The following is an 11128-nucleotide window of genomic DNA, read 5'->3' as shown; positions in this document are numbered from 1 at the left end:
ATGTCCTCCACCCACTGGAGGGAAACTACTATCGCCAACAGTTCAAATGATTATACTGACAGTTCATCTGTTAGTCTTCTACATATCTGCACATCAAGTTCAGGAACATAAACACCTGCTAGCTGTGCGCCCACTTTCTGGGTCCTTGGATTCATCTGTGAAAAGCGATAGAAATGCATAAAAACTTCAACCATAGTAATTGTGTATCAGTTTCCCAATATCACTGATGTCTGACCAATCCTTAATTTTCTCTACCAAGGTTAGCTCAACAGGATCTGGGAGTAACATCCACTATAGAAAAGCATGTCTGTTCTACATATTACATTTCTATGAACACTCTCTAAAGTTGAGCCCTCCTCAATAAAGCTCCAGGTGTATGTGATTTTGTGTGCACAAAGGCAACCAATGACAATCAACTTCACATTTTTCAGCCCCTGTTTAATTAATCAGGTCTGGACAATAATCAAGCTGATTTCTAAATGGGGTAGAGCCTTTGTCAGACAATGTGGCTATAAAATGGTTTGACAGACTTTGTGGAAGAATTGATGAGAATATCTTATGTCTATTTGGAGTGATGGGGTTCAGGCAAGTGTCTGCAGTGTCTGCAGCGCTGCTGTTGATCGTGGCGTTTGGCTGTGTTAGTGATGCTTGGATCTCCAGATGGTTTTATCCGAGATTGGGGTTTCTGCATGACGGTGGAGTTTCAGCCCAGTTTGACACTCAGAAACCAGTGCAAGAAGACCCTGCGGGAGAGGACCCTGTGGGACAAGAACCTAGTGAGCCCATTGTTGAGCCTGTGGTGCAGGAGCCCGTGGGACAGGAAACTAGCCAGGCTGAAGACCCTGAGAGCTTCCAGTCCAAGCAGACATTTGAGAACCCTCTGACTTGGCTCTATCCTTCGATTGAGAAGCATGAGTGCAATTCTACAGTGTTTGAGCGGCTAAAGCAGGTGGCAGCCAACAGTGTGGTGGCTTGGTGTGGGCAAAGTGTGGTCCGTGTGGAGGTGAAACAGGAACTTCTGGGGATTGGCTGGCTCATCCAGCCAGAGCGTATCACTCTAAGATGCTGTGCTGCCATTGAGGAGGACGCTGAAGCTCTTGTGCTCACATTTGAATCAGAGCTGCATGGCTGTGGCAGTGAGCTGACGGTATGTCACATTTTGTTGTTTAACTTCCTGAAGGATGATATCATTATCTGATACATGATTTGTGATCTGTTCCTAGATGACTGAGGATGTGCTGATCTACACCTTCACTCTTGTATATGAGCCAAAACCTCTTGCTAACATTTCTATATTGAACACCAGTAAAGCTATGGTTGATATTGAGTGCCACTACTTGAGGTAACTCTTGTTGCATTCTTCACTTTGACAACATCTATAAATCTGTAGTTTGAGTAATGGTTTGTTCTGTGTTTCTAGGAATCATGAAGTGCGCAGCAATTCCCTGAAGTATGCTGTTGAACCTAGCAAGCCTGTGGGCCAAGAACCTAGCCAGCTTGTTATAAAGCCTGTAGAGGTAGAGCCTGTGGGCCGGGAACCTAGCGTAGAGCCTGTGGGCCGGGAACCTAGCGTAGAGCCTGTGGGCCGGGAACCTAGCGTAGAGCCTGTGGGCCGGGAACCTAGCGTAGAGCCTGTGGGCCGGGAACCTAGCGTAGAGCCTGTGGGCCGGGAACCTAGCGTAGAGCCTGTGGGCCGGGAACCTAGCGTAGAGCCTGTGGGCCGGGAACCTAGTGAGCGTGTTGGAGAGCAGCCTGTAGGCCAGGAACCTGTTGGAGAGCAGCCTGTGGTCCAAGAGTCTGTGGGCCATGAACCTGGAGAGCAACCTATGGGCCATGAGCCTGTGGGTCAAGAACCTAGTGAGCCTTTGGGACAGCAACCTGTTGGAGAGCAGCCTGTGGGCCAGGAACTTAGCCAGCAGCCTGTTGGCGAGCCTTTGGTCCAGGAATCTAGTGAGCATGTTGGCGAGCAGCCTGTGGGCCAGGAACCTGTTGGAGAGCAGCTTGTGGGCCAGGAACCTAGCCATCAGTCTGTTGGAGAGCCTTTGGGTCAAGAACCTAGTGAGCATGTTGGAGAGCCTGTTGACCATGACCCTGTGGGCCGGGAACCTAGCGAGCCTGTGGGCCGGGAACCTAGCGAGCCTGTGGGCCGGGAACCTAGCGAGCCTGTGGGCCGGGAACCTAGCGAGCCTGTGGGCCGGGAACCTAGCGAGCCTGTGGGCCGGGAACCTAGCGAGCCTGTGGGCCGGGAACCTAGCGAGCCTGTGGGCCGGGAACCTAGCGAGCCTGTGGGCCGGGAACCTAGCGAGCCTGTGGGCCGGGAACCTAGCGAGCCTGTGGGCCGGGAACCTAGCGAGCCTGTGGGCCGGGAACCTAGCGAGCGTGTTGGAGAGCAGCCTGTCGGCCAGGAACCAAATGAGATTTTGGGTAATGAACTTAGCGAGCCTGTGGGCCAGGAACCTAGCCAGCCTTTGGGCCAAGAACCTAGTGTGCATGTTGGGGAGCCTGTGGGCCAGGAACCTAGCGAGCCTGTGGGCCAGCAACCTGTTGGAGAGCAGCATGTGATCCAAGAGCCTGTGGGCCATGACCCTGAGAGCAACCTGTGGGCCATGACCCTGGAGAGCAACCTGTGGGCCATGACCCTGGAGAGCAACCTGTGGGTCATGAGCCTGTGGGTCAAGAACGTAGTGAGCCTTGGGGCCAGCAACCTGTTGGAGAGCAGCCTGTGGGCCAGGAACTTAGCCAGCAGCCTGTTGGTGAGCCTTTGGGTCAAGAACCTAGTGAGCATGTTGGAGAGCCTGTTGACCATGACCCTGTGGGCCGGGAACCTAGCGAGCCTGTGGGCCGGGAACCTAGCGAGCCTGTGGGCCGGGAACCTAGCGAGCCTGTGGGCCGGGAACCTAGCGAGCGTGTTGGAGAGCAGCCTGTCGGCCAGGAACCAAATGAGATTTTGGGTAATGAACTTAGCGAGCCTGTGGGCCAGGAACCTAGCCAGCCTTTGGGCCAAGAACCTAGTGTGCATGTTGGGGAGCCTGTGGGCCAGGAACCTAGCGAGCCTGTGGGCCAGCAACCTGTTGGAGAGCAGCATGTGATCCAAGAGCCTGTGGGCCATGAACCTGGAGAGCAACCTGTGGGCCATGAACCTGGAGAGCAACCTGTGGGCCATGAACCTGGAGAGCAACCTGTGGGTCATGAGCCTGTGGGTCAAGAACGTAGTGAGCCTTGGGGCCAGCAACCTGTTGGAGAGCAGCCTGTGGGCCAGGAACTTAACCAGCAGCCTGTTGGCGAGCTTTTGGGTCAAGAACCTACTGAGCATGTTGGAGAGCCTGTTGACCATGACCCTGTGGGCCAAGAACCTAGTGAGCCTGTGGGTCAGGAACCTAGGGAGAATCTTGAAGAGCTTGTGGGCCAGGAACCAAGTGAGATTTTGGGTAATGAACTTAGTGAGCCTGTGGGCCAGGAACCTATCAAGCAGCCTTTGGGCCAGCAACCTGTTGGAGAGCAGCCTGTGGGCCAGGAACTTAACCAGCAGCCTGTGGGCCAAGACCCTAATGAACCTGTGGGAGAGCAGCCTGTGGGCCAGCAATTTAGCCAGCAACCTGTTGGCGAGCCTTTGGGCCAAGAGTCTAGTGAGCATGTTGGAGAGCCTGTGGGCCAAGATCCTAGTGAGCCTGTGGGAGAGCAGCCTGTGGGTCAGGAACCTAGTGAGCCTGTGGGAGAGCAGCCTGTGGGTCAGGAACCTAGCCAGTCTGTGGCCCAAGAGCCTGTGGGCCATGAACCTGGAGACCAGCCTTTGAGCCAGGAATCTGTTGGAGAGCAGCCTATGGGCCAGCCTTTGGGGCAAGAACGTAGTGAAGATGTGGGCCAAGAACCTAGTGAGCAGCCTGTTGTCGAGCCTTTGGGTCAGGAATCTAGCGAGCCTTTGGTCCAAGAACCTAGTAAATATGTTGAAGAGCCCGTGGGCCAGGAACCAAGTGAGATTTTGGGTAATGAACTTAGCGAGCCTGTGGGTGAGCCTGTGGGCCAGGAACCTAGCGAGCAGCCTGTTGGCGAGCCTTTGGTTCAGGAACCTAGCGAGCCTTTGGGCCAAGAACCTAGTGAGGGTGTTGGAGCACAGCCTGTGGGCCAGCAACCTGTTGGAGAGCAGCCTGTGGGCCAGGAACATGTTGGTGTGTCTAGCCAGGGAAAAGACCTTGAGCGCTCCCAGTCCAAGCAGACGTCTGAGAACCCTTTGACTTGGAGCTATCCGCAAGTTGCAAAGCCTGAGCACAGGCCTACTGTGTCTGAGCGGCTGAAGCAGGTGGCGGCCAACAGTGTGTCGGCTCAGTGTGGGGAGAGTGTGGTCCGCGTGCAGGTGAACCAGGACCTGCTGGGGATTGGCCGGCTCATACAGCCAGAGCGTATCACTCTAGGAGGTTGTGCTGCCACTGAGGAGGACGCTGAAGCTCATGTGATCACCTTTGAATCAGAGCTGCATGGCTGTGGCAGTGAGCTGACGGTATGTCACATTTGCTGTTTAACTTCCTGACTGAATCATTATCTTTGTGCTACATCACTTGTGATCCTGTTCCTAGATGACTGAGGATGTGCTGATCTACACCTTCACGCTTGTCTATGAGCCAAAACCTCTTGCTAACACTTCTATAGTGAAAACCAGTGCAGCTATGGTTGATATTGAGTGCCACTACTTGAGGTAACTATTGTTGCGTTCTTCACTTTGACAACCCATATCATTCTGAGGTTTGAGTAATGCCATAGTCCATGTTTGTTTCTAGGAATCACGATGTGAGCAGCAATGCCCTGAAGCCAACCTGGATCCCCAACATTTCCAACATGGTGGCAGAGGAACTCCTCTACTTCTCCCTGAGGTTAATGACTGGTAGGTAAACCTGACTGGAAGCCTCTTCCTTTGTGTAAACCCCCACTGACATGCCACTCCTCTTTCCAGCTGACTGGCAGTTTGAGAGGCCCTCCAACCATTACTATCTTGGTGACATCATCAACATGGAAGCCTCGGTCATGCCGTACCACCACGTTCCCCTCCGTGTCTTTGTGGACCGCTGTGTCGCCACCTTGGCGCCTGATGTCCACACTGTCCCTAGATATTCTTTCATTGAGGACCATGGGTGAGTTTAGTTGTCAGTTTGACTGCTCTTATATTACCTTAAATGTAACCCCTGAAGCCTAACGTTGACCCTTGGTCTCCTCAGGTGTCTGGTTGATGCCAAGTTGACCGGCTCCAGCTCCCAGTTCCTGTCCAGATCCCAGGATGACAAGATCCAGTTTCAGCTGGAGTCCTTCAGGTTCCAACCACAGAATGATTCCCAACAGCTCTACATAACATGTCATCTGAAAGCATCTGCAGCCTCTTCCCCCATTGATGCTGAGAACAAGGCCTGCTCTTTCACAGATGGGTATGTATAAACTGGGTTGTGGGTATAGTACCTTTGACATGCTCCTATATAAACTAACCTTCATATTTATCTGTAGCTGGAAGGCTGCAGGTGGGGATGACCTGGTTTGTGGCTGCTGTGACTCCAGCTGTGCTGTGAGCAAGGCTAGAGATCTGGACAGTGATTTAGGTAAGTGTCAATCAAAGCCAGAGTTTTATTACCAGTTTAAAATGTAATGTATTCCATCACTGTTCTCTAATCTCCTCAGATATGCAGAAGGAAGGTGAAGCTACCTTGGGCCCTATCATGGTCCAAGAGTAATATTACAAGAATCTTGCCTATTTTTAACTTTTTGAGGAGAATAAATCTGTTACAATGTTCACATCTGACTGGATTTATTTGGGATGTAAAATTCAGGAATTTTATGATATCAAATAGGAAAATGTGTGTAGCTGATCACTCTTTATTCACAGAACTTTGTCATGAGCTACATTTCTCAGGTTTGTAATGTTGCTACTGTACAGTTCCCCTAGGCCCCATCAATTTCCAGGAGTGATTTGTCAATTGACTAGATTTATTTTCAAAATAAACATTTTAGTGTTTGGATTCATGTGCGATCGACTTGGATGACATTTGTGAGGGAATGTCCAATATGTCATTTTAGGCAGGAGGCATTCATGTCTAAACTGACCTCGGAACCATTGCAGCTGTAACAGACGATTATGGTGTGGACAGGAGGCATGATCTGTAGTGCTGAGAAACTGCCTGTGTTGAACTTTCTGAGCTAATGTTACTGGTAGGCAGCTAAAAATGTGGCATACCTCTACGGACCTGAATTTTAAAGTGCAGTGAAGCTACTCAACGTTTACATGCATTTCTAGTCATTTAACAGACGCTCCCATCCAGAACGACCCACAGGAGCAATCAGGATCAAGGGCACATTGACAGATTTCCCCACACAGCTGACTTGGGGATCCGAACCATGACATTTCGGCCAGGCCACCCCTAACCATCCACGACCCCATATTGTTAGTAGAAAACTATTGTGCATTGGGGAAAATAAGCTAGTTAACGGAGTCAGTTATCAAGAACCAAACAGCAATTTCATCTGAAGAAAAATGTGTAATTTACACACCTGACTTTATAGGTGAATGACCGACATACTTGCAAGAAGTTGGTGTTGATTTTCACTTCTCAATTTGAATTAACTTCATCCTAGAATTCAGGAGGTTGACGACAACACCCCTCTTTGAATATTCAAAGCATTTTCAAATAAGGTTGTATCCAAAAAGCGCAATAGGTGAAGCTTGACCGCTCCCAGTTCTGAATTTGTTAGCAACGATCCCCCATTTTTAGGGCAGAGACAAGACCATGTCATTATATATCTCTGGCAGTGGTGTGAAGTACTTAAGTAGTTTTTGGAGTAGCTGTACTTTGTTTTTACTATTTATATTGTTGACTACTTTTACTTCACTACATTCCTAAAAAAAATGGATCTACTTTTTACTCCATACATTTTCCCTGACACCCAGAAGTTCTAGTTAGAATTTGAATGGTTAGCAGTAATGGAAAAAGGTCCAATTCACACACTTATCAAGAGAAGGTCCCTTATCTTCCCTACTGCCTCTGATCTAGTGGACCCATTCAACAAATGCTTCCTTTAAATAAATTGTGTTAGTGGCTGTCTAAAGGAATATATGAAATTGTGCCATCTGTTTCTGCTAAAGATGAATAGGATGTGTAGCTTTTACTTTGTACTTCTACTCAAGTATACAATGTAGTACTTTTTCCACCACTGTACTTAAGTACATTTAAATCTGATAATCTTACTCTAGTGTTTAACTTGAGTCATTTTATATTAAGATATCGTGACTTTTAATAAAGTGTGACAACGTAGTACTTTTACACCTCTAATCAAAAGTTGCAAGCACAAAATGGCACTGGAACACTTTGCCACTAGCCAGTGACTTGATACGTTTATTAAGCTAATGTGGCCTGCCTGCTCTGGGACTGAACACCTCCCCCTGCAACTGGATCCTGGACTTCTTGACAGGCTGCCTCCAGGTTGTGAGGGTAGGCAACAACACATCTGGCATGCTGACCGTCAACACGGGGGACCTCAAGGGTACGTGCTTAGTCCCCTCCTGCACGACTCCAACACCATTAAGTTTGCCAACGTTGGTAGGTCTGATCACCAACGATGACAAAGCCTAGCAGTGTGGTGCCAGGACAACCTCTCCCTCAACGTCAGTAAAACAATTGATCTGATTGTGGACTACAGGAAATGGAATGCCGAGATACGCCCCCATTCATATTGACAGGGCTGTAGTGGAGGGGGTCCAAACACAACACAGTTGTGAAAAGCGCACGGCAATGCCTCTAACCCCAAGATTTGGCATAGGCCAAATATGGTATTTCCGGTGCCGACAGAGATGGCCGCCTCGCTTCGCGTTCCTAGGAAACTATGCAGTTTTTTGTTTTTTTACGTGTTATTTCTTACATTGGTACCCCAGGTCATCTTAGGTTTCATTACATACAGTCGAGAAGAACTACTGAACATAAGAGCAGCGTCACCTCACCATCAGTACGACCAAGAATATGACTTTCGCGAAGCGGATCCTGTGTTCTGCCTTTCACCCAGGACAACGGAATGGATCCCAGCCGGCGACCCAAAAAAACAACTTCGTAAAAGGGGAAACGGAGCGGTCCTCTGGTCAGACTCCGGAGACGGGCACATCGTGCACATCTCCCTAGCATTCTTCTCGCCAATGTCCAGTCTCTTGACAACAAGGTTGATGAAATCCGAGCAAGGGTAGCATTCCAGAGGGACATGAGACTGTAACGTTCTTTGCTTCACGGAAACATGGCTCACTGGAGAGACTCTATCGGAGTCGGTGCAGCCAACTGGTTTCTCCACGCATCGCGCAGACAGAAACAAACATCTTTCTGGTAAGAAGAGGGACAGGGGCGTATGCTTCATGGTTAACGTGACGTGGTGTGATCATAACAACATACAGGTACTCAAGTCCTTCTGTTCACCTGATTTAGAATTCCTCACAATCAAATGTCGACCGCATTATCTACCAAGGGAATTCTCTTCGATTATAATCACAGCCGTATATATTTCCCCCAAGCAGACACATCGATGGCTCTGAACGAACTTTATTTGACTCTTTGCAAACTGGAATCCATTTATCCGGAGGCTGCATTCATTGTAGCTGGGGATTTTAACAAGGCTAATCTGAAAACAAGACTCCCTAAATTTTGTCAGCATATCGATTGCGCAACCAGGGCTGGAAAACCTTGGATCACTGCTATTCTAACTTCCGCGACGCATATAAGGCCCTGCCCCGCCCTCCTTTCGGAAAAGCTGACCACGACTCCATTTTGTTGATCCCTGCCTACAGACAGAAACTAAAACAAGATGCTCCCCGCTGAGGTCTGTTCAACGCTGGTCCGACCAATCTGATTCCACACTCCAAGACTGCTTCCATCACGTTGACTGGGATATGTTTCGTATTGCGTCAGACAACAACATTGACGAATACGCTGATTCAGTGAGCGAGTTCATTAGAACGTGCGTTTAAGATGTCGTTCCCATAGCAACGATTAAAACATTCCCAAACCAGAAACTGTGGATTGATGGCAGCATTCGCGTGAAACTGAAAGCCCGAACCACTGCTTTTAATCAGGGCAATGTGACCGGAAACATGACCGAATACAAACAGTGTAACTATTCCCCCCCGCAAGGCAATCAAACAAGCTAAGCGTCAGTATAGAGACAAAGTAGAATCTCAATTCAACGGCTCAGACACAAGAGGTATGTGGCAGGGTCTACAGTCAATCACGGATTACAAAAGAAAACCAGCCCAGTCACGGACCAGGATGTCTTGCTCCCAGGCAGACTAAATAACTTTTTTGCCCGCTTTGAGGACAATACAGTGCCACTGACACGGCCCGCTAAAACATGCGAACTAAAACATGCGGACTCTCCTTCACTGCAGCTGACGTGAGGAAAACATTTAAACGTGTTAACCCTCGCAAGGCTGCAGGCCCAGACGGCATCCCCAGCCGCGCCCTCAGAGCATGCGCAGACCAGCTGGCTGGTGTGTTTACGGACATATTCAATCAATCCCTATCCCAGTCTGTTGTTCCCACATGCTTCAAGAGGGCCACCATTGTTCCTGTTCCCAAGAAAGCTAAGGTAACTGAGCTAAACGACTACCGCCCCGTAGCACTCACTTCCGTCATCATGAAGTGCTTTGAGAGACTAGTCAAGGACCATATCACCTCCACCCTACCTGACACCCTAGACCCACTCCAATTTGCTTACCGCCCAAATAGGTCCACAGACGATGCAATCTCAACCACACTGCACACTGCCCTAACCCATCTGGACAAGAGGAATACCTACGACTACAGCTCGGCATTTAACACCATAGTGCCCTCCAAGCTCGTCATCAAGCTCGAGACCCTGGGTCTCGACCCCGCCCTGTGCAACTGGGTACTGGACTTCCTGACGGGCCACCCCAGGTGGTGAGGGTAGGCAACAACATTTCCACCCCGCTGATCCTCAACACCGGGGCCCCACAAAGGTGCGTTCTGAGCCCTCTCCTGTACTCCCTGTTCACCCACGACTGCGTGGCCACGCACGCCTCCAACTCAATCATCAAGTTTGCGGACGACACAACAGTGGTAGGCTTGATTACCAACAACGATGAGACAGCCTACAGGGAGGAGGTGAGGGCCCTCGGAGTGTGGTGTCAGGAAAATAACCTCACACTCAATGTCAACAAAACTAAGGAGATGATTGTGGACTTCAGGAAACAGCAGAGGGAACACCCCCCTATCCACATTGATGGAACAGTAGTGGAGAGGGTAGTAAGTTTTAAGTTCCTCGGCGTACACATCACAGACAAACTGAATTGGTCCACCCACACAGACAGCATCGTGAAGAAGGCGCAGCAGCGCCTCTTCAACCTCAGGAGGCTGAAGAAATTCGGCTTGTCACCAAAAGCACTCACAAACTTCTACAGATGCACAATCGAGAGCATCCTGTCGGGCTGTATCACCGCCTGGTACGGCAACTGCTCCGCCCACAACCGTAAGGCTCTCCAGAGGGTAGTGAGGTCTGCACAACGCATCACCGGGGGCAAACTACCTGCCCTCCAGGACACCTACACCACCCGATGTCACAGGAATGCCATAAAGATCATCAAGGACAACAACCACCCGAGCCACTGCCTGTTTACCCCGCTATCATCCAGAAGGCGAGGTCAGTACAGGTGCATCAAAGCTGGGACCGAGAGACTGAAAAACAGCTTCTATCTCAAGGCCATCAGACTGTTATACAGCCACCACTAACATTGAGTGGCTGCTGCCAACACACTGACTCAACTCCAGCCACTTTAATAATGGGAATTGATGGGAAATGATGTAAAATATATCACTAGCCACTTTAAACAATGCTACCTAATATAATGTTTACATACCCTACATTATTTATCTCATATGTATATGTATATACTGTACTCTATATCATCTACTGCTATGCCACTTTGTTTACATACTCATCTCACCAACTTCTCATTTGATAGGCCCTCAGATAATCAAAAGTTCTTCAGCTGCACCATCGAGAGCATCTGGACTGGCTGCATCACCGCTTGTTATGGTAACTGCTTGGCATCCGACCGCAAGGCGCTACGGAGGGTCATGCATATGGCCTAGAACATCACTCC

General features: G+C 49.5%; 1 protein-coding gene across 1 annotated transcript; it reads left to right on the top strand.

The window, feature by feature from the left end:
- The first annotated feature begins 526 nt into the window (after window positions 1-526).
- On the top strand, window positions 527-5772 carry LOC112259648. Its single transcript, XM_042328992.1, has 10 exons — window positions 527-1147; window positions 1224-1342; window positions 1421-2448; window positions 3441-4495; window positions 4572-4690; window positions 4773-4876; window positions 4946-5123; window positions 5208-5411; window positions 5488-5579; window positions 5659-5772. Exons 1-10 carry the CDS (start codon window positions 575-577, stop codon window positions 5709-5711), a joined length of 3525 nt encoding a protein of 1174 aa, XP_042184926.1. The 5' UTR covers window positions 527-574; the 3' UTR covers window positions 5712-5772.
- Window positions 5773-11128: the final 5356 nt, after the last annotated feature.

Source organism: Oncorhynchus tshawytscha, linkage group LG10, assembly GCF_018296145.1.
Source record: "Oncorhynchus tshawytscha isolate Ot180627B linkage group LG10, Otsh_v2.0, whole genome shotgun sequence".
Lineage (NCBI taxonomy): Eukaryota > Metazoa > Chordata > Actinopteri > Salmoniformes > Salmonidae > Oncorhynchus > Oncorhynchus tshawytscha.
This window is presented reverse-complemented; position numbering and strand designations above follow the sequence as displayed.